This window comes from Pteropus vampyrus, unplaced genomic scaffold (assembly GCF_000151845.1).
Source record: "Pteropus vampyrus isolate Shadow unplaced genomic scaffold, Pvam_2.0 Scaffold242, whole genome shotgun sequence".
Lineage (NCBI taxonomy): Eukaryota > Metazoa > Chordata > Mammalia > Chiroptera > Pteropodidae > Pteropus > Pteropus vampyrus.
The window spans coordinates 641,373-665,541 of record NW_011889023.1 but is presented as its reverse complement, the minus strand read 5'-3'; the positions used below and the strand labels follow the sequence as shown (position 1 = coordinate 665,541).

Below are 24,169 nucleotides of genomic sequence, written 5' to 3'. Positions count from 1 at the left end.
CATTAACATTAAAATTTAGTTTATGTTGAACAATATAGCCTATAGCACTAGAATATAAAATATTTGGTGATCCCATGTACATCCTGATTTTATTCATTCAGTTTGTGGCTAATCAGATTATTTAAAAAAAAAAAAAAAACCTTATTTATCCTGTTTTTAACGCATAGAGCTAACTACTGGTTCTCATTAACTCCTGATTAGCTAGCTGGCTATAGATACAGAGCATGTTAATTTCTACAGGCACCTTTCTGAATTCAAGTAAATGTTTTGGTAGAAAAGGATTTCCTACCTAAATGTCATTGACACAGTATGAATATTGAGTATAAATATTGCTCAATATTCTTGCATTCTTTGTTTTACCTTGAAAATTTAGTAACTATCACTAGGTTATTAATAACACAGGTTTTCATGTAAGGAATATTTTGAACTGTGAAAATACAAATCTAATCAAATTAAATTTTGAACACATATAGAGCCAAATATTTCAACAAAACTGCAGTTTAATTTCAGAAAATGTGTTAAAATATATATTTATACATCAATTTCTGACATACACTTAATGTGTTAGTATACACAAAATGATGCTTTCTTGAAACTGTATTTATGAAATGTACATTTTAATTTAAATACTCAGTATACACTGCACTTAATCTGCATGTTGCATTTATTAAATACATTAAAATCTGCAATGTAACAAAACGTTTTCTGCATACGAAATTCAAAACACCATTTTAAATGAACAAAAGATGGCTCACTTCATTTTTTCTTGTATTTTACAACTAGTGTATAGTACACTAGCTCAGCTCCACCATAACTACCTGTTCGTTCTTTTTTATTTGACATTGTTCACAGACTAGTACATATTACGATAAGAGTGCTGGATAAAAACATGAGGTACGAAAGTGGTTCAAAGAGCATAGGTCATGCAGATCATGCTAGACAGCAAAGAAAATTGTGACCGAGAAAACACTAAATAAAAATACATAAAGAATGTGCATTGTAAAAAAAAAACAAAAAAACAAAACAAAACAAAAAAACCTCCATTACACAGCTTTGCTTCTTTGGTTACAAAGTAGGTTGAACAATTTCACAGCTTTTTATTCCCACCCGAAGAAAAAAAAAAAAGTCATACGAAATGTCAAAAAGCAGAGGAATCGTGGCAATTTCTCTATTAGAAAGTAGAAACAAATGAACAAAGTTTTCTTCATCAAAATAGCCCAATTATTTATTATATCACAATAACTGGTGACTACCTGTACAGTTGCACTATGTTCTTCATACTTACACTATACAAAATTTACATTCAAGCTGGGTCTTTACTAAAAATAAATACCGAAGATAAATTGCCATTAGTGTTAGAAATATGCCAGGATTCTTTTGTTCAATTATTGCCTAAACGTTTTATCTATTAAATGCAATCCTGTCTTTCAATTCCTTTACTGATACTTATAATTATTCAAAAAAATTAAAAAAGTTCTGTGACATTGTTCATGTACATTATGAAAATAGCAGCCCTGTAATAAATAAAACACAAATAAATGAAAACTTATGTAGGCAAATGTTACTGATATTGAAAGAAAAGTGGCTCTTTAGATGAACTGTTATTTATAATGTGATAGGAAGGCTCAGGGTAAATCCAGGGGTAATAGGAAAAAATGGGAGAGCCACCAAAGCTCTTAAAAGACCCCACTCATGTGCACCAGGTAAAATGCAGACTTTGCTTGCTTTAATAAACCCCACCTATTATTCTCCTTGTGTACTGATGACATAAAACTGGACATCAACAGTGATGCAGACATCTCTAAGAGAAAAAAAGCTCTTGTAGAATGATTGTCTAATACTGAAAGGCCAAACACACAACCGAAGCATGGCTACTTGCTTTCGTATAAAGTGAAAAGAACACCAGTGGCACACAAGGATAGACTGCTTTCAGTTTTTTTCCTTAATGAGGCAAGAAAGGTTTATGCTGAGGAGACATTCGGCTGCTGTGGAGGTTGTGTTGGCTGCGGAGGCTGTGCTATCACTGCTTGCTGTTGAGAAGTGCTACCAGGATTGGCCTGTTGGGCTGGGAGTTGGGATAACTGATCATTGTTTGAAAGAGATTTTAACAGTGCATTTTCTCGTTCAAGTAAAGAGTTTCTTTCAACTAATTCTTTTATTTGTTCCTTTAGAACTTCCACTTCTTCTCTTACTGCATACATCAAATGGCTTTTCACCAGATCCTGTGAAAAACAAAATTGGGAATGTCAAAAAGAGAGAAAGGGAAAAGTATTGCTATTTGGTTCTAGCCTACCTGGTGCCTTATAAACACAGATGTTTTTCTATTGGTTTTCCTACTCTTGCTTTTAATGTTTCTACTATATCTTGACTGGCCCTAAGGGAAATGCGGTGGAAAAAATCCAGTTCCTAGCTAGGATAGCAAGCCCATGATTTTCTTTTCAAAGTTTGGAGTTAGTTCCAAAAATATGAGCTCCTTAAATTATCAATTATAAGCTTAGAATTCAAAATCAGTTTAAAATTACATGTTTAGATGTTGGACTAAGAGAACAAAGGACAGTAAACTTTCTAATATTAAACTAGTTATAGTACTGCTTTAACAGATAAAGTGATCTATAATTTCCAACTTAAAAACTTTAGTTTTTAAAAATTGTTTGAGAATAATGGTTCTTATTTATAGCCTACCTACAGTTTTAATAGGCTTGAATCAAAATATTTTATGTAATATAAATAGAGAGTATCTTTAAGGGAACAAAAAAATTTGATACAAATAGCAGAAATCAGAACCAGAATCAACAGAAACAAGTCTATTTATTAAAGCTGAGTAAAGCAGTGTCTGTAAATGACCAAAGGAGAACAATTTCCTATTGAAGTTTTCATTTTAATCCTTTTATCTCTAAACTGTTTTTGATGCTGAAATATTTGGGAGAACACCATGCATTTTGATTTTGTATGCCCCTGTCCCCCAAATGGCCCTTATCAATGGTAATGCATTAAATGTGAGATGTTCAAATGGGGGAAATATTTACTTCACTGGTATCTCTACACTAAAATTTCTCAATGTTCTAGCATCTGCAACTAAATTTCATTATCAAAAACAAACTTTGGTCATCTTGGTTTAAAGAAATTAGGTGTTTCTTTTTTAGAATTGATGAAAACCAAGTGCTTCATACAACCAACAATCTATGAAATGAGAGGACTATAAACTTTTACTTACCATTGCTTGTTCTATTTTGTTGTCAATGGCTACACCACCTCCCCCAGATGCACTGGAAAAAATTAGAATATTTCATTAAATTATTCTAAAAAATGTATTCTCCCTTCCAACTCTTAAGATAATTAAGAACATTTGTGTTTTACTTAAAACAAAAACAGTAATTTAAAATAGCTTATTTAAGTCTGTTCTCACAATTTTAGTCCTCAGAGCTCTCATTTTGAAAATAAGGATCTCGGCAAATAGATGATTTCTAAAAATCCTTTGTAATTCCAACTTTTCTATTTTGCCTATGACAAAATACGCTACTTTAACTTCCAATCCTACTCAGGAGTTCTCAATTCAGTAAACTTAAAAAGATAAATTTTAAATGAGCAGTACCCTCTCCACATATCTTAAACTTCATTTACCAACTACATATTCTAATTGCCTTTCAGGTGGAAATTCCAATAGTTACTTATTGCATTAAAATTCAGATGATGACTTTTCTTCTATAGATTTTATATTTTAAGATCTAGTTTAAAATTTTTTTAGAACTGGCTTCTAAAAATGATTCAGAGGCCTTTAGGGCAAACACTACTTGCTGGACTGGTTAACAAGGAACTCAACATTCTGGCAGACCTATATGCTTTGATTGTAGATTACTCACTGGCAAAAATCATCTAAGGTATGAGTTTGGACTAGTTTTTCCTGGAAATAATTGAAAGTAGTCTAGCTGGTAAGTACATCCCAAGTTCAAATATCGCTGTAGCATTTGTATGATAGTGACACAGAAGGCTGAATAACTGTTCTCTTTGGCAGTTTACATTTTCCTGTGTATTAACTTAAACACTAAGGGTAGTGAAGGTCTATATTCTTTTCTTGGTGTTTTTGTAAATTTTGAAGAGCAGTTATTAGGTTTTCCTGTAAAAACAAATCTGATACTTTAATCCACTGCATCAATACAAAAAGAAGTGTTTAAATAACTTTTATATAAGACTTTACTAAATACTTTTCATAAAGTATACCCCACCTAAGAAAATTTATGTGCTAATATACCTGAAGACTATTTTATTTTAGATGATGTGGACCCTCAATGTTATATCAAACTGAGGCTCAGAAATATCCTGTCTGGTGTAGAGGCGCCTTTTATATTATAATCCAAGTAGATCTGGTTATATTCCTGGTTCTGCTACTCACTACCTATGTGACCATCAGCAAATCAACTATTTAACTTCCTTGGACCTCAGTTTCCTCAACTGTAAAATGAAGAGACTGGCGTCAATGTCTCAATGGGCTTTCCATTTCTAAATCCTCAACGCTCTGAATCAAAACAAGGGAAATACTAAGCTTGTTTACCTGAGCATTATCCACATTAATTACAACATACTACTTCACTTCTTGCTGCTATTTCTGAGTGAAAAGGGGCTTCTGTACACCTAAATAACTGGAAAGGATACACACACACATTTAATAAATACTTATATATGCTAGCCTTTTAATGCTTATACGGAGTTGTGCAAAGTACATCTATATATAACTATAAGGTACAGAATAACCACATAAATCATTAAGGCTTCATTGTAAAGTTAGGCCAGATGCCATGTGTCTGTATTCACTAAATATTGGCCACAACTTGGTAAAAAAGATAGTGATAAGCATTTAGAGTTTACCTGAGAATTATAAATTATACTTTCTATATTTTTTATTTCTATGTCAAGGAAAAACAAAGGATTAATATTTTCATTTTGTTAAGCACTACACTTTAACGGAATTAAATCAGTCACAGGTACAATTGCTATCACTATAGTGACTTTTGGCTACTTTGAAGGCTGTTATTCAAGAATTCTATAATCTGTAGTGGTTCTTCAACTTTTGCATGCACCAGAGTCATCTGGAGGTTTGCTAAAACACTGCTGGACTCCACCTCAGTTTCTGATACAGTAGGTCTAGGGTGGGGCCCAGGAATTTTCATTTCTAGCAAGCTTCCGGGTGATGCTGATTCCGCTGCCTGACAGACCATAAGTACTTTGAGAATCACTGGCTTACAGAAATGAAAGTTCTAAGAGAATGAGTAACAAAAACCTAATTCTATTTTTAAAAAAAAATCTTAATAGCCTGGTACACAAAACCTTTCATGACCTTGAATCTTGCCTTCTATAGTCTCCTTTCCTCTCATACTCCATCTGGCCTGTGTAATATTGTAACTATTTTCAGTCTGTGGACCATACATTCTTCTCAGGTTTCTATGCCTTTGCAGAAATTGCTCCTTCATCTGGAAATGCTGACAGTTCAAATTCATCTGGCAATCTTTTACTTGTTTCTTAAGATGCTCCAGTGCCATCTTTTCTGTGATGCCTTCTGATTTCCTAAGGCAGAGCCAATTACTCCATACCCTCCTGTGCTCCACTAATCTTCACAAACTTTTTATGAAAGTGGAATAGCAAATTCTGGCTTCTCCGTATCCTCACTGTGTACATTCTGGGAAATTATTTAACCTTTCTAAAACCTCATTTTTTTCATCTAAAATAAGAATTGTATGCCCCAATTCATAAACTCCTGTGAGGATTAACTGAGTTTAAATAACACCACCATTGTTAACTCTGTGCTCCTTGAGGGAGATCCCTTATCTTCTTCACCTCTGAGGAAGTGAATACTGTACTTGGCACATAAGAGTTCAAATGCATGCTGAAAGAGTCACTATGATAGTACATGGATTTGAAACTATTACTGGTTCATACTAAAAAGCCAATAAAAATTTTTGTGTTTCACTAAATTAGTAGTGCTCTAAGTATGGTCCCTGCACCAGCAGCATCAGCATAACCTGGGAACTTATTGGAAATGTAAATATTTGGGTCTCCTCCAGACCTACTGAATTAGATACTCTTGAGGTGAGACCCAGGAAGTCTATTTTAATAACTCCTTCAGGTGATTCTGATAGAAACTACAGTTTGAGAACCACTGCTTTAAATAGCCTGATTTACAATAAAGATATCAATACAGTAGTCTTGATCTCACATTGATCTCACATTAAAAAAAAGAAAAAGAAACTAAGAGAAATCAACTTTTTCTTTATTAATGTGGACAGACATCATAGCTACTTGTTTAAAATAAAAAGTGTAAATTTCTTCTTTTACATTTTGATTATTTTCTTCTGTTCTCCCCTCAATACAAATGCTAATTAACAAAGCAACAGGTAAAGAACACTTAAATAAGCAGATAAGAGGGTATTTGACTTCAAGATCCAGAACATGGTTTAAGAATATTGTCTCCATGAGGGGTAACAAGTTTTCAATTGTGTTCAAAGTCAAAACAACTGTCAGTTCTCTTTTTAAATGAGAAAAATTGAAGCAGAATGAATAATTTTCCTATGTTTGCTTCCTTGACCTAATGTTATATTATTATAACTGTTTCTTTTTCATTATTGCATTCACCACACTGTAACTTGATGGTTAAGCAGTTTCTGAACCTAAGTTTCTTAAGGAAAGGCTTCCTGTCTAGGACTTTGCAACTATTCTTGTAAACTTTAAGTGCTATATAAAGGCGAGGGATAATTTTTTAAAAGAAAGAAACTTTCTGTTTGCTATGGGTTACTCTTTTAGAATAAAATCATATCTTGATTAGCATTTACTAGAGGAGTGAAAAATTGTGGAAAAATGGACAGGAATATAGAACTGTAGGGGTAAAAAGATAAGAACGATGATGAATTTTTATTTACTGGAATGGAAGCCCCAAGAGAACCAAATAAGCTTGAATTTAGTGTTTTTAAAAAGTAAATTGCAATCACATTCAAAGGAAAAGTAAAACTCACTTAAAGTATCAGTGCTACAGCAAGACAGCTTGGCTTTCCATCATTTAATTCATCTCAACTGGCTGCCAACCACAGCCTTTCTTCCCAGTCCTCCCTGGTCTTATCGCAATAAATGACCTGCAACTCACTGAGAAGACAAGAGGCCAGATATAAACTTCTGGCTTCACAAGTTTCCTATATTTTTATCTTTCTTAAAAGGCTAACTGTTTCATCCATACTCTCAGCTCAGCAAACCATCTCTAGTCTTTCCTCTCTAAAAGTTAAAATCAAAGAGCCATGCTAACTTGATCTCACATTAAAAAAAAAAAGAAAAAGAAACTAAGAGAAATCAACTTTTTCTTTATTAATGTGGACAGACATCATAGCTACTTGTTTAAAATAAAAAGTGTAAATTCCTTCTTTTGCATTTTGATTATTTCTTCTTTTACATTTTGATTATTTTCTTCTGTTCTCCCCTCAATACAAATGCTAATTAACAAAGCAACAGGTAAAGAACACTTAAATGACTGCCAACTTTACAGCAGGCACACATTAGATTTATAACATAAATCTGATAAACTCATTAAATAAAGCCTGAGCAACATTCTCATTTTACAGTTGAGGAAACTGAGGTCAAGTAACTTACTCAAAGACAGTGTTAGGGTCAGGATTCAAAGCTAGACCCAATTAAATGTCAAAACACATGCTTTTTTAATCTACTATAATAGTAAGACTGTGAAAGGAAGAAAGCAAGTATCTATAATGATCTAAAAAAAAGAGTTGTGCATATGATGAAGAGCGCTTTGACTAAGCACCACACGCTAATTGTGAAACTATATGCATGGATCCAAAGATTAAAACTGTTCATAATATGACATTTCTCTTATCTAACACATTCCTAGATGAGGTTCAAGCTGTGAGAACAAGGGAGGTAACTTCTTAGAAAAGGCACTTGCTCAGTGATCTTTAGACAGCCAGTATAGTTTTACCTATTTGCTAAGAACTAAAATGTTCTTTTGGTTTCTATCTATCCATACAAAGAATAGTGTAAAAAAAAAATTACCTTGCTTTACTCAAAGACCCTTCTAACTCTGTGTTGACTTGCAATCACAAAATCCACTAGAGGATTTTCTTAAATTAATCAAATCTTTTGTGTTAAGAACAAACTTCTTCGATTGAGCTGGCAAACCTGATAAATACTTATGTCCAAGCCCCCTTATCCAAACCAGGTAAAAATGATTCTTCATAAATGGCAGTCCTTAAGAATCATGTACTGTTTCCAATATCATGTATAACCTTCACCCCTGTCCTCCACTGTAGGGTCTATAAATAACATCACTACTACTAAAATGCATTCATTCTAACCTGGGTAACATTTTGCCTCTTCTCTAAGAAATACATGTTTGTTTATAGAAGGAAACTGTTAGCTGATTGCAAAAAAAAATAAAATAAATCTATTGAACCTAATTCAGCAAGCCTGTGAAGGTTAAATAGAAAAAAAAAAATCATCACTCTTCTGTAAGAGGAATTAAAAAAATATTTATAGCTTAATACTTACTTAAGAGCAAATAACAATTATCTTTCCAAAAAGGAGCCTAGATAGATAAAATTCATGCAGACTTAATCTCTGGCCAAATGCAAATTTCTGTGATTAAGAATAAAAACTATCAAAGTTAAAAATAAATTAAGGTAAGACCTCAAAATTTTATGTATTCTAATTATTGATCATAAGTTCTACCAAAGTAAAAACAAATAAGGTTACATTTCATGATTTAAAAACTCACAAAAATACCATGATTTTTATTGATAACACAAAATAAGTGATTTTTGTAGATGATAAAAGCTATCATGCTAAGCAAAGCAGATAAAATGGCTAATCACAAAACTATTATTTGCTCAAGTAACCAGTCTTACAGTGGTGAGTGGTAAAAAGCTTTTGCCAAGGAACTATTAAAAACCCAGTGAAATATTTATATAAAGATTGATACCTGTTTTTAACATCTACAAAAACCTTGCTCACCAATGCCCTCGGCATATTTTACATTCATCTAATTTTAGGTCAAAATCTTGGCCAGAAAAGAATACTTAAAAAGGGTAAAAAAATGATACATGCTATGGATTGTACCAATGTCAATATCCTGGCTGTGGATGTTATACTACAATCATTCAAGATGTCACCACTGGGGGAAGTTGAGTGAAGGGATACACGAGACCTCTCTGTACTTTTTTTTTTTTTGCAACTTATTATGAATCTAAAATTATAATTTATAATTATTTCAAAATGAAAGTTAAAAAAGAAACATGCACACGGTAAAAAGTAAATTCAAGGAGTGTACACAAAAAGGTATGTAATCAATACAAAGTCCCTCTCCTATATCATCTGTATTAATGGCCTTTTAAAAAGTCCAATTAGGAAGAATTTAATACTCTGAAGTGGGTCTTTGTAATTCTATGTCTCAAAAACCTTCTTCAATAATTTCCCTAAAATGTAAAGTACTTCTATAAATCTAAGACTAGAATCCTAATAGAAGAATGGGTTGAATTCACATGGACAGTTCAAAAGAAATGACACGAAAAAATATTCAACATCTCAGTCACAATAAAAATACAGATTAAAACACTAATGTAATACCATTTCTCTAAACAGACTAGCAAACATTAAAATTTAATATATTGTTAGTGAGGTTGTGGGAAATGGGCCTTCTTATACAGTGCTGATGCAAGTGGTAAAACAATATAACCTGTACAGAGAGCAATTTGGTTATAGCTAACACAATTTAATAGACACACATTCTCATTCCCTCCCTCCCATTTATTCATTCTTTGAGCCAGGAATCCTACATCTGGATATTTATCCCATAGATAATTTTACATACATGGGAAATAATGTACTTATAAGGCTACTCATTACAGGGGAACTGGTTAAATGAGCCACCCATTCAATTGAATACTACTCATCTATAAAAAAACACCACAAAGATGCTTTTCTGTATACAACAATGGAAACAATGTATCCTGGAGAGCTTTAAAAGTAAATGTACAAATGTGTGTATATTAGTATTTGTGTGAAGGGGGAGATAATATACATATATTTGCTTGTATATGCACAAAGAAACTGGAAGGATACACACAAATGAAGGCAGGCAGATGGGGGACAGGAAGAGAAGCAAGATTACTTTCAATGCGTTTGGAGAGCACTGAAAAACATTCCAAAATGAAAGTGACTCATGAAGGAGTTATTACCCTGTACAGTGTGAACTCAAGACATGAACAAATAAATGGCAGACAGAAAAGGGAGAAAGGAAGGAAGAGGAGACAACAACTCTGCTTTCTTTAGGAACTATTTCATTATGGAAGAGAAGGTACTATGTTTGACATAAAAAAACAACAATCAATGTAAGTTATATTTGTGATGTGCAAAAATTTATTTCCTTGGCTTAGGGTGAATGATAGTCCTTTAAAAATATATGGTGTAAATAACGTTCATAACTCCCAGTATAGTTCTTTCTGTTCAAAATGATTCTGGTAAGTAATTTTTTTTTTTATATATATAAACATCTATGATACAATAGGCTACATAAACTTACACAATAAAAATGTTACATTAAAAAAGCATTCCAAAGAAGGTATGGATAAGATTAGTATGAACTTTACCTTCTTTTTCCAGATCTCTTTACATTTCCAAGGTATGACATTTTGGGGGAATTATTTTAGTATTTGGTAGTAAAAGTCTGATACAGTTTTTTCTTGTAAAGCTACTCTAAGGAAACAACTCAAAAATTAGCTGGACTAAAATTTTATTAAAACACTCAAGATGGAAAATGTTAAAAATAAAGTCTGAAAAAACTAGACAGATACAAAAGTGAAATCTGAACAGCAATTTTTACCATTATAACCCAAATATTCCAAATAAATTAAGAAAGTTCAATATTCTATTATTTCAAGTTAAATACTTAAACGTTATGAGAACATGGAATCATATCTACTTAAGATAAATGAGCTATGTACTAGCTAGTTATTTCTTAATAGACTAGCATTAGGCAAGGTCTGACAAGATGAAAAAGTTATTTCCTTCCTCTGAGTCAGAGTGAAATAAGAAAGAGTGTGAGAAAGGGGTAGGAGGGTGGCATTTCCCCAATGTTGGAGTGCTTACATTGAGAGCAAGCTCTCTTAAAAGAGATTTCACTGTACTGTTTACATAGCAGCCATAGGTAATTTGATGACAGCACAATTCATTACTGGGGAATGAAGGATACATACTAAGGGGCTTAAGCCCAAATTAAAAATTTGACACTATAGTCCTGGCTACTTTAAATTACTTCCTGGACTGGGGAAACAGTATATGACTGACAATTATCTAGACTGAGATGTACACTGGTACCTAAGAGTAAAAAAAGGGAGAGTGATCAGAAAGGATTTCAAATTTTGCCGACTGATATCTAGCTCAGAATACATGACAAAAATCTAAAAAATGTAGTTACACTGATAAAGAATTAAGGGAATGTAGTTACATATATTTATTCTAGATATTCTAAAACCATTCCTTTCATCTTCTGGTATAGAAGCTGATGGCAACCAACTTTTAAAAACATCAGAATTCAGTGATTAAAGGTACCTTAATCTAATAAAAGATCTAGGTTTTTCAATACTGATTTTTAAAGACTATCTTTCCTAGACAGTACAAAATTTAAACAAATTTAAACAAATTTAAACAGGAGAGAAAAATTAAAGAATTCTTAATATAAATGAAGACATTAAAAACCTAAATAAAAGTTCAAATTACTTTAACTGTAGTAGGAAAAGAATAAAGATTTAGAAAAAGCCTTCCAGGGAAAGGACTCTGTTTAACAGCTGTTTTGTTGTAAAGATCAATTCTACTTCAAAAGGCTGACAACAGCATTCCTTCCCTTTGAGTACAAAGAAATAGCACTTTTACTATCTAAGGAAATTTTCATGGTGTAATGTATGAAGATGAACAAAGTTGGAGAAGAAACATGATAGAAAAGAATGCTAAAGGAAATGAAAACAAAAGCTCTTAAAATTTGTATTTCATTTTAGAGATGGATAATTTTTACCCAGCACTAGGCCTATTATAAAAACCACCTTCTTATATAGCAAACTCCATCTAACATTCCTAAAAGTAATTCAGAACTCTTCAATAACGACATAAAGATGGGCCAAGCAGGGGGGAGAGGGGCGAATCAGGACCAAGTTTACTAATCGATTCCTAACATTGACCAGTTCCAAATGCCAGCTCAAATTTTAAATTGGCTATCCTAAACTCCTTGAGACCCTCCACGGTTTACTTCCTCTCTCTTTGCCTATACTGTTTCTTACTCTCTGAATATTTCCATGGAAATTCTACCATTCTTTTATAGCTTTCAGCTAATATATTTTTTGTAAGGGCTTCTCTCCTAGTAAATAGTATAGTAAGTCATGCCCCATACTACTCTTATAGCACTAACTACATAGGCTGTGTTTAACTGTTGCATCTATCTCTTACTAGACAAAGGTATGTGTGCTATACAAAACCTACCAAAAGGCTGGCAGCTATCTACTAAAGAATTCATATGCTGTGGAAGTCTGGACTCAGGAATTGTATACTTGGAATCTGAGTTCTAAATATATCACTGTACTTTCTCTAACCATAACATGAGGAAGCTGTTTTGGATCACCCCCAGAGCTACTTCCTACACATGACAGTGTATTTTTTTTTTTCAAGCAGTCCTAGGACATGGGTAATGCTATGATTTTAACTAAACTCGAAACAAATAATTAAGGAAATATTTATCTCATTTCTCATTTTCGATCTGAAACTGAACTTGCCATATATTCTTCATGCCTACTATCTAATTCATACATCTAGGTAATCTAAATTCCTTTGGAGTCATCGAGTCATAAATTCTGAACTTTGCCTCTGTTTCTTATATAGCTGAGTCTCAGTAACATTTATCTTTCTAGGTGATACTTTTGTAAAAAATGATAAATCTCCATCTGTCTCCTCTGCACAAGGCCCAACACTCGATGAATGTCGGTTGGAAGAATACAAAGTTAGACAGTGTCCATTAGTGGGAAAATCTCTAGATGTGAAATTAGCAAACACATCTTGTAGTTTGGCCTCACCTTAGATTAGCCATGTCCTGCGGCAAGTTACTCTCACTGGGCTTTCTCCCTTCATCATTAGTTTCAAAGACTTTTATGGAACTTTGTGTAATCACTCCAATGTGACTTTCTGTGTAAGGAGGTGGGGAGAGGGTGGTGAGAAGGAAAGATAGTACATTCAAGACATGCATTGAAAAGACGTTACCTAAGCAAGTAAGGGGTAAGAAGGGAGAGCAGGACATTGCGAAATGTTTGGTCATGGGCATTAAGCAAGGTAAAATGATATAGTTTTTACAACTGAAGCATGGAGAATCTGTGAGAGATCAGAGGGATGATAAAGGGGCTCACCTATAATGAGGAAAAAAATGCCAAGGAAGCATGCATTTTTTTTTTTTTTTAGCTTGGAGCGAATAGGACTTGGGGAGATGGTTAATGTGTTACAGGAAGAAAGCTAGATTTTTGAGTGAAGAGTGAGTGGCAGAGGAACCAGGGAATAAAGATGAGAAAATGAAACTTCCAGGTTTCACTTGGGACTGTTGAATTTTGAGACATCTGAAATGTAGATCCTGAAAATATAGGAAGAAATTTGCTGAAAATAGGTCTCTAGAACTTGAGTAGTATCTAGCCTAGAAGTCTAGATATGAGAGTTGTCAGAATGTGGTAGGTAGCTAAAACTGTGTGAGATGATGATGCTTAAACAGTGAGAAGACAAATGGAGTCAAAACACTGGAGAACACCAACATGTGAAGAGTTATGGAAATGGGCTTGGGAAGAAACTACTCTTCTTGGGAAACCTAATTATTTCATCGACTGGTTTTATAATTCCCTCCTTTCTCAAGCATTCTATTTTTTCCCCCCAACTAAAGAGTGATTCTTAAACAAATTTTCTTAATCCCATTTCCACAATGAAGCTTAACCAAATGAGTAAAAATGAGACTATTCCCTCGAATACCAAATGCCAACTACCAGTGAAGAGTACATAGATAATTTTGCTCATTTCATAGCTAATCTTTTCATTTATTCCCATTTCTTGAAGGTGCAGAGATGTTACTTAAAACAGCTTTACATAAAAAGCATAATTCTATGGACAATGTATTTGACAAATTAAAATTATATTAGGCTGGCCATTAGGATTATCTGACTAAAACTTAGCTTTTGTTCCTAGGTTATCAACTAATTTTCCTTTCTACTTTATATCCCTTCTCGATTTGTCCCCAAAGTCCAAGGACAGTAATAAATAAAACGGAAGCTATGAAGGAATTATTTAAAATAGGGATAAACCCAGAAGAAAGAGTACAATGAGGTTTTAATAGATGTAGTTGCTTCATTCTGATTTAGACCAAAGGGGCAGCACACCAAGCATGGTCATCACCCCTTAATACAACAAAGGGAATATCATAGAAGGAAAAATCTGGTCTATTTTATTTTTAATAAGTTGGTGAATGTTCTGCATTTGGCAAGTTTTAAAGTTTTAGATTGCCTTAGGTTTGAGCAAAGAATTAGACTGCTCATCTTTGACAAATATAAAGTACTGGAAATATATACCCCGAAGAGTTAGTCTTCTAGGTTATCAGGTTACTACCCCTTGGCTTAAATCTCTTTTGCTCTATACGTCATTCTGGGGGCAGACATTCTGGGGTAAGAAAGCTTACCTCTGAGCAGCTGCCTAAGCAAAAGGCTGAATTCTCAAGGAACAATAAAGTGGTTTAAGAGCACAGGCTTCAGCATTATATGAACGTGCGTTAAATTCCAACTCCGCTACTCACAAGTTGGGTGATCACAGCAAATTAACACAGTGAAACCAGTTTCCTTATCTATAAAATGGAGTCATGGTTATATCTACCTTAAAGGATTACTGTGAGGATTATGGACTTTTTACAATAGCAAGCACTTAAAATAAATTAGTTCCTTCTATTCTTTGGAGCAATTTGGATTTAGACACTGTAGAAGGATGACTAACCCAATGTACCTTAAATTACAAGTGATAAAGTGAGGTACAAATAAAAATCAATTATAATTAGTATTAAGAAACAGCTTTTGTGTTTATGCCTCACCCAAAGAATGAAACAATCCTAGTTATACCTTAAATTTACTTGATTTCTATGTACTCAGTTACATGCTAAAGATTGAATGTATTCACCAAATATACACAATACAAATTGTTTGACTTGAGATTTAAACTTACGTCAATATTTATTAGCACAGCAGTCCTGTGGATTGAACATTAAAGGTTCTTATTGATCCTCTTTAGGATCTCAATGTTTCATTGTGCAGGATAAAAATAATCTTAACTTACTGTGGGAAATTTTTCCAAAGGCCACTGAGATATAACTAAATTAATTTAAAACAAAAATTTCCAAAACAATGTTTAGCTAAAAATATTCCATGTCTTCCTTTAGTGTTATATGAGTTTTCAACAATAAATAGTACGAAAAACAAATCAGAAGAATGGGATAAAGTGTTGCTTTGCTTCTAAACCACCTATTCTAGTTGAAAATCACTGCTTTAGAATTACCTAATTCAAAAAGAGATTCTGGTACAAGATAATAGAGAAAAGAACAAAGTAGCACTACTATAAAATCTAAAGGGTTTTAAGGTTTTTTCACTTAAGGAGAACTGTGTACTCAACTAGGTACATTTTCATTGACAAGAAATTTTTAACTAACAATTTTTTCTCATTTCAATCTAGATCTGTGTCCTTGAATCTAGGCAATACAATTCTCTAATATAGTGACAGAATTTTACTATAGTTTGTACACATCAATTTGTATAAAATCTTTTATAATGAATTTTAGACTTAAGTCATGACCTGAAAATTTGTTAATTCAATTTAGATTCTAAAGACTGTCATCTGAAACCAGATGCTTCACCTACATTTTCTTTGTGCTCTTCCTTTCTTGCCAAGAGGCCCCACACCTTTGATTCTTCCACAGATAAATGGGTAGACCTCCTGAGAATTTTTTTTTCTGACAAAGATTGCTTAAATACAAAGCCAATAAACCTTTTTGTGATGTTCCTTGCGTTTGGTTGTTACTCATTGAGGAAGAAGAAATTTAGCAGTTTCTATAATATAGGTAACTGAAATAAGGAGAAACACTGTTTAGGTTTGAGGAACAGAAAAGCTAAAGCTCTATGGATTTTCAGGTTACTTTTGACAAAATTATACCAGTAAAACTTAGCAGTTCCATATACTGATCATGGTGATGACAAAGTCTTTGTGGAAAATAAAGTAGACTTTAAAATCTCTTAACGATCCTTTTTAGATAAAAATCCTGACAAAGACCTTTTTATCTTAGAATCACAGATCTAGGGAGAAATCATTTTGTAAACCTTGTAAAAGGCTTAATTGTATAATCATACCCATAAATATCCATCTGTGGGTTCTTTCAACTGCCCAATATTATACTATATAGACAATTAGAACTGCATCTAAAGGGAAGAAGAAACCAAAAGCTATCCTAAAGGTGGAAAGGGGAGGCTAAAAGCTTACTGGCTTGGTCTAGTAAGTTACTGCAGACAATTCAAACTGCTATGCCTTTAAACATGCCTCATGAACAAGTAGAAGTTCTAAGTGAACTAGATCCAGGAGTGTGAAGAAATTCAAGTGTATTTCACTCTTTTTACAGAGTGGATCAAAGTATACATAAGGAGTCTCATGAAATCACCAGAACCAATAGTTACGGAGCAAACATCCTTGTGATCTCTAATATGCTAAACAATGTCTCCTTATCCAGTTTTTGAAAAAGAACTTTAGAAATATGTATTAACACCAATGACTTATGGCAATGAATGGGAACCCATATTCTTGATTATGGCAGCTATGAAAACACAGAAATAACTAGAAAATGTTCTCAGCTCAATGTTTCCACAGAATTTGTAGTGCAGCCTGTGTTTTTACACGAACCTAATTTCTTGACTAAATGCTTTAAGTGATGGCAATCATCTGATTTTTCTGCTTCCTGTTACAGATTCTCTGTTGTACAAAAGAGAAATGGAAAAAGGAGACCAGGATGACAAGATAAACATCACTGGAGGTGTTCAAAGATTAGATTACCACTTGGAAGGTGTGTGGTAGACATGATTCAAGTATGAGAAAAAAGGCTGCAATAAATGACCACTAAATCCTCTTCCAAGCCAGATTTATAATTTTAGACTCAGAATATAAACTCAGACGTGGTCCTGAATAAAAGGTTTTAGCTCTGGAGTCATACCCGGGTGTGAATTCCAACTCCATCACTTTTATGATACGACTTCACCAAGTTATTTAGCCTCTCCAAAGGATATTAGGACCAGATACTAGGGTTCAGTGAGATAATACATTAGTGTCTGGCACATGGTAAACACTTAATATGTTAACTATATCATTTGTATTAGTAAGGTATAGTGACAAAATCTAAATATCACAAAATACACAAGAAGCATTGAGTTAGGAATTAGGTGATCTGGTTTCTACATCTGACTCTTGCCTTTAACTGTATATAATAATTTCTAACATCCTTTCAGATACCAAATTTTGTGATGCTATATTGCAGAGGGATTTTAATGTACTTAAACATTTATCAAATGCTGTTATAGGGTTACAATATCAAAGAAACATAATCCCAGAGTTTATGAGTTTACAGTTTAGTGCAGGAGACAGACAAGTTATAGGCTTGATAAATGCTAAGACAGGGCAAGATTTTAGAGGGTGTTTAGGGGGCACAGTCAGGAACAAATGTTTAGTGGAGGATGTACCTCTGAAGTTGGAGACGAAAAGAGACATACACAAAAATGTTCCAAGTAAAAAGAACAGTGGTACAGTTATTCATGTTAGAAAACTCAAATAATGAAGACCAGTTAGAAGGTTGTTGTATTTCCACGTAAGAAAGGAGAGTCCCCTGGATGGAGATGAGAGAGATGGTAAAGCTGAGGAAATACTCAGGAGGCAAACATGGTAGCACTGTATGATTAACTAGCTATGAGAGATAGGGGGAGTTTGAATGTAAGGAGAGAAGCCTAGGTAACAAATTTGAGCACCTAGAGCATATAGATCGCTTCATACAACATGTAAGTGAAACCCAACACCATCTATATGCTCTTAGTGTGATGAAGAATATGAGAAGAGGGTCTGGATGACATCCTGAGGACACCAATAATACTTAAAGGGACAAACAGGAAAAGCATGCCAAGGATACTGAGAAGAAATGATCAGCGAGGCAGAAAGAAAAACTGGAAGGGATGATTTCACAGATGTCAAAATATCAGTCCAAAATCCAAAATCTATGACATCTCAGTATTAGCTTTGTACAAATGGACAAATAGTTAGAACACTAAAAAACGACTTAAAAGCTACTTAACCATGATCGTAACTATTAATATCTATGCATATATACTCAAAATCAGGAAGGAATATGTGAATGTTGAGACTGTAATAGTGTTACTTAAAAAAAAAAAAAAAAAAAACTTGGATTAGGTTTGATAGTTCTTATTTTATTTCCCAAACTTTCCATAGTTTTAATTTTGAAAAGGCAAATACATTACTACTAAAGTAGCTGTGGTACAAATGTATTATCTAAAAGAAGACTTTTAAGATAGGATTCTCATACTCTGATGACCTATCATCTGTACATTTTTAACCATGGCCCTGAAGAAATTAAGTTTATACTTAATCTGCAGACTACTTCAATTTAACTGAAGAATAAACATATTCTTATGGTTTTATTTATTTTTTTAAGCAGTACTATTATTGTGGATTTAACTTTAAGTCATATTTAGATAAAAGAACAGTTTTATAAACACTTAAAAATAGAGAACAATTATAAGGTTTGGAGCTCATTTGAGAATAAAATTAAACCAAAGGATTCACACAAAGCAGGTGTTTGATAAAAAATTCCACATAACCAAAATTTAAATTTGCTGCATAAATATTTTAAAAGTAGACATAAAAGAGGTTTCTTAATAGAATTACTCTCAACTAAGGACAAATGGGAAACTGATGTAGCACTTAGTAGGGGGTTTTATACGTGATTCTTCCCCCTCACCCTAGAAACATCTGCAGTTTAAAGCAGTTTTTTAAACCACTTTTCAGTATTTGCTATTTATAAATCCTAAATATTAAAGGGTGAGTTCCTTAATGATTACACTTAGTACAATTCTACTAGTAAGTACTAAACCTTTTATCATACACATATAATAAATTTGCCTATAATGAAAAGTATTAAATTTGAAGAGATTATTTCCTAATGCAATAAATACTTAATTTTAGATAGCAACTGACCAAATTTATATTTTGAACAAACAGGAAAAGCCTGCCAAGGATACTGAAAAGAAACGATCGGCGAAGTGGAAAGAAAAACTGGAAGGGATAATTTCGCAGATGTCAAAATATCAGTCCAATACATTTTATATAATAGAGATGACCCATTGCTACTTAAGGTCAAAGGAAATCGAATTTATGTATTCACATCTTCACACAGCATAAATTCTCTCTTATTCTTCAAGTTTTCCAGGACTACTCTGCATACTGGCATACCTAAATTGAGAGCCCAAGTTTCTGTTAGAAAGCTAGATTTGAATCATAGCTAAACAGCTCTGTGGCCTGAGCAAGTTATTTAATGTCTGTAAAACTTTCAATTAATTGCCTTCTCTGTAAACTTGAGGATATTGATAGTATCTCTATAACATGGCTGTTATAAAAATTAAATGAGATAACATGCTAAAAATACTCAGCACAGTATATGACACATTGTAATCACTCAAAACACAACTACTCTGTGGAGAAATCAATAAACAATTGGAGCAGAGATTCAATAATATGAAATTCCTAAATTAAAGTGGCTAGGCTCTGATTTGTTCCATCAGTCTACTGGTCACTTATAATGAACTAGCCGTGGATAAATATCAATAAGAGTTATAGAATCAGTGTACTCATTAAAAATTTTTTTCATAAGTTACACACTTAGGTGTCTAACAAGGCTTGTCTCTTAGACACATTCATTAGCCATATTACTCAACTGTTTTCGGAAATCTGACAGATGCTCTGAAACTTTCATTGAAAACCGAACATACATAAAGTTCATCCAAAATTCCATAGGGTTCGTGATCCCCTGAAGCTCATCCAATGATTATTAGATATGAATATCCTACACTAAGAAATTAGAAATTATTTTCTAATTACCAAAGTTATGTAGATTTATTGTGGAAAATGGAAAAAAAAAGAGTATACAGAATAAGGGACAACTATTGTTTCTTTGTTGTATTTCTTTCCAGACTATCACTGATTGCAATTATTGGTTTAAGAAATCTAAGTGTATAGAATATGATCAATACGAAGTCATGGAATCCCATATCAGAAACAATTTAGAACATTGTTCAAAAGGAAGGATGGATGTGAGTGTGTGTGTAGAGAATAACATATCTCTGGTTAAGAAAAAAGTCAGAAACAGATATGGTAGTCTGTTTAGGTGTTAATTTTGAATAATCTTTGATAGACCTGTAGGATTTTACACCATATTTTGACAAAAATATTAATTCTACAAATGTATGACCTTGGACATATATCTTAACCCAGGTTCTTTTTCTTCATCTACAAAATAAATATATCTTTGGATTGCAGAATAAGATCTTATTCTAATCTAAACTGTATTATTCCAAGAACCACCCCCTACAAAATACGGCTGTGGAAAAACAAAGCAAAATAAAAAGGTATACAAAACAGGTTAAAATTTTTGTTTTCTAAGCAGAATATAATTCTGAAAGGAAATGTTTTAATTTTCAGGGTATACAAAAATGTATACCGACTTCTAATATATCATTTTCATTTGATATTGGCATGCTAGGTGTTCTCAATGTAAGAATTGAGAAAATTTTCTTGGCTTTATTTACAGACACAGCTAGAAGAAAAAAGCCTTTTATTAAGAAAAATAAAATCCCCAAAGCAATAAAATTTAAACTCTATTTTATAAAGAAAATGAATGTTTTTTTTTTTCCCCAAGAAATAAAAGATTAATATATTATTTCTCAAGTATCTCCTGGGATAATAACTAGAAAGTATCTGGGGCCCTTACCTATACTATAAGCATCTACAGCAGATGCAATATCAGTATTTAAATAATCTTACTATAATACAGGATGTAACTTTATTTTTTAAACTAATTATTTATTAAACACCAATGCAAAGATATGGCCTTTAGCCTCATGAGACTTTGAAAGGAGTACATACTTCCACGTATTTAAAATTCCAAGTTTTAACTTATATTTAATACTATACTCTTAGTTATACAATGTGCTCATTTTGTTCATAAATATTCATCTCAATACAATAACATCAGGTATAATACATAAAATCTAATCCATTAAGTCTTACCAATTTATGACCTGATGAGACACTCTTGTGGACAACATTCAGTCCTTAGAAGCTAGAATAACCCTCCAACCATGTGAGGGCATCACAACTTTTAAACTTTCGGCTTTCGATCATTATTATGTCACATTCCTCCTCCGATGCTGAATTCTAAAAAAAATTCTAGCAAAGAGTTTAAGTAAATAAGTGTTTTAATCAAATAGCCTTTAAAAACTTTTATAGCAAAGTTTTATGTTTTACCATGATACACAACTGATATTTTGTACTTAAGTATTTTTTTTAATGTAAAATAATTTCATATTTGATCTGAATACTTCAAACTTTAAATTTCAACATGGACTTTCAGGCTATTACTTGTTAGTAAAGAGTCAAGTAGAAATGGAATCAATTATAAGTTTAAGATCATGATCCAGAAATTGATTTAACACCATAACTTGCTGTAGACAGCTTTGTAGTTCTGTAGAGTGGCACTGGAATTCTATTTTCTGGTCCACAACCATATGAGTTTCTAGACTTATTGCACAGATGGCTGGATCAGTAATAATCTATACCAACTATTAAAATGCTCAAGACAGCAATTTTTATACCTAAATCCTAGTCTGTCTCTACCACCCCCTATTTTAAAATTAGACGACATGATGGAAAAAATAAAATGTTATTTTTATATAATAGCCATAACAATGTGTCCTATTAAGAAGTGGTCCTACTGTTCATCTGTGTATGGGCACATAAGAAAATTAGGAATAGGAAGATTTAATAATGGTAAAAATTAATTAAGACTATAATCTTAAATTCATTAAATTTTTTAAGAAAGCTTTGAATTGTGCATCTATTTTAATTGCTGAAGGGTAATATTAATGAAATTTTCTGTCTGATAAGAATACTCATATTTTCAGTTGCCAATAATCCACAGAAAAGGCAACCCACATATTTATGGGTATATTTTTACCTGAATTAATCCCCTAATGACATAACGGGGCAAGGGAGAGAGGGGAAGAAGGAGGCCATTACTGAGAAAGATCAATATGTGTGAAGCTATTGAAAAGTCAAAGACAGCATTGTAAAGGAAACTCTGCAGCCATCTCCAGAGATATTTGACCGAAATGTTGTGGTTGGAGTTATGCTGTTACTCATTTTAAATTTTAATGGACTTTTTCTATTACACATGGTTATTTAAAAGTCTTCCACACAATCTGAAGAACTATTAGGATTTTCCAATTTACAAATATAATCTTTCCAAATGTAATCTCACAACACATTTGACTTCAATAAAATCATACTTTAATGTTGTTTGTCAAAGCACAGCCTTAAAATGTAATCACCTGGTGAAGGCAAAAATCCATACTTATGAGGTTAAATAATAAAGTTGTGGCCATTTCATCAACATATTACCAAAATGTTTTTAGAAAGTTTTAATGTAACTCTTGTCTCCTATCAACAAAAATACTTCCATAATTTTAAAAAATGTTATTTTGATGATTTACTCTTGTAGGACAAGTCTCATGATAAGATACAATACCCAGGCAATAAAGCAAAGTAAATGCTTCCTGAAATATGTGTATGTCTGTAAGGCTTTGATGAACTGGTCATTCAAAGGCAGACTACCAGACTCTTTGTTAAAGGGCCTGCTACAACAAGCATTGTTATGATAAATACCTGGAAAGACTCTGGAAGATAGAATTTATACCAGCCATATAAAGCAAACTTAGTTATTTCACTATGAAGCTCATAAAAACAATTTTTTAATGTGTGTGCATTATACAAATGTATGGTAAAATTTAAACTTAAGAGCTATGTACATTTAAAAATATTAAAAACTTCTATATAAAAATTTTTCTGAGCATGCATTTTCAAAATTAGTTGCTACCAAGTATAGGGGTCAAACTTGAAGAGTTTGTCACTAAATTCCAACATGTAAGAAATCCTTATCAAAAATCTGAAATAAAATTAGGTAACTGAAGGGCTTGTGGATGAATAGAGTTAAGATTAATTATATATCCTTTAAATTTAATTTAAAATTAGAATTCTCCTAAAAATGAATATTTACTTAGAAACCTGTTCTAATATCTCAATCATAATCTTGAATCTCTGGCAAGACTGCTATCAAAAACAAATCCTGATTATTTCCTTAGATATTTCATTCTTTTTCAATTTGTGAGGAGGAAAAATCCCATTTAAGTGAGAATATGCTATTAAAAATTCTTATAGTGGAGTCCAGCCAGAACTAGGCTTAAGTTTAGCTAATTTTATGGTGAATTTATATTAAGAGAACAAAACAGTACAGGGCAAAAAAAAGTAGATGATTTGAAATTTCCAAGTCATTATTTGGAAATGGATACACAAAATTAAACCTACAAGAGTTCCTAAAGGAACTCACTATCTGAATGAATGTGCTTAGATTCATTTGATACAAAATTTCAAGTGTAAACCACATTCTTTAAAAAGACTGTTTTGAGAAATCCTAAACATGGCAGATCAACGCTTGCTTCTTTAAAGGTGAGAAATGCTTATTTTTGAATAGAGAAAGGTGGAAATCGGGCAACCCTGTATACCCCCAAGAAATTACATACAGTATTTCCATAAATTATGTATTGGGGAAATGATGCTAGAAATATCAAAGATAAACTTATAGAAAAAAATTAGTCCAAACATATCCAATAGCATGAGAATACTGGAAATAGTGTGTTCCAAGAAATTGACATATAAAAAGACAAACACAATTACAGGAAATCTCACAGGTCTGTGG

The 24,169-nt window shown here is 32.6% G+C and overlaps 1 protein-coding gene across 7 annotated transcripts in view; it reads right to left on the bottom strand.

The window, feature by feature from the left end:
- Window positions 1–482: 482 nt before the first annotated feature.
- The window catches only part of TSC22D2 (TSC22 domain family member 2), a 45,441-nt gene continuing 21,754 nt past the window's right edge, over window positions 483–24,169 (bottom strand). For 3 of the 7 annotated variants that reach the window (XR_002776044.1, XR_002776045.1, XR_002776046.1), the window contains 3 exons: window positions 21,427–21,585; window positions 3,215–3,266; window positions 2,163–2,222 (listed from right to left, as the gene is read on the bottom strand). Coding sequence is in view for 3 of the 7 variants with exons in the window: in XM_023519986.1 (XP_023375754.1) it covers window positions 1,962–2,222; window positions 3,215–3,266 (313 nt within the window). In the remaining 4 variants the exon portion in view is untranslated. Of the gene's footprint in view, window positions 2,223–3,213; window positions 3,267–21,426; window positions 21,586–24,169 lie in introns of those variants that run through there. The other 4 variants (XM_023519986.1, XM_011374232.2, XM_011374233.2 and 1 more) reach the window with 2 other exon arrangements.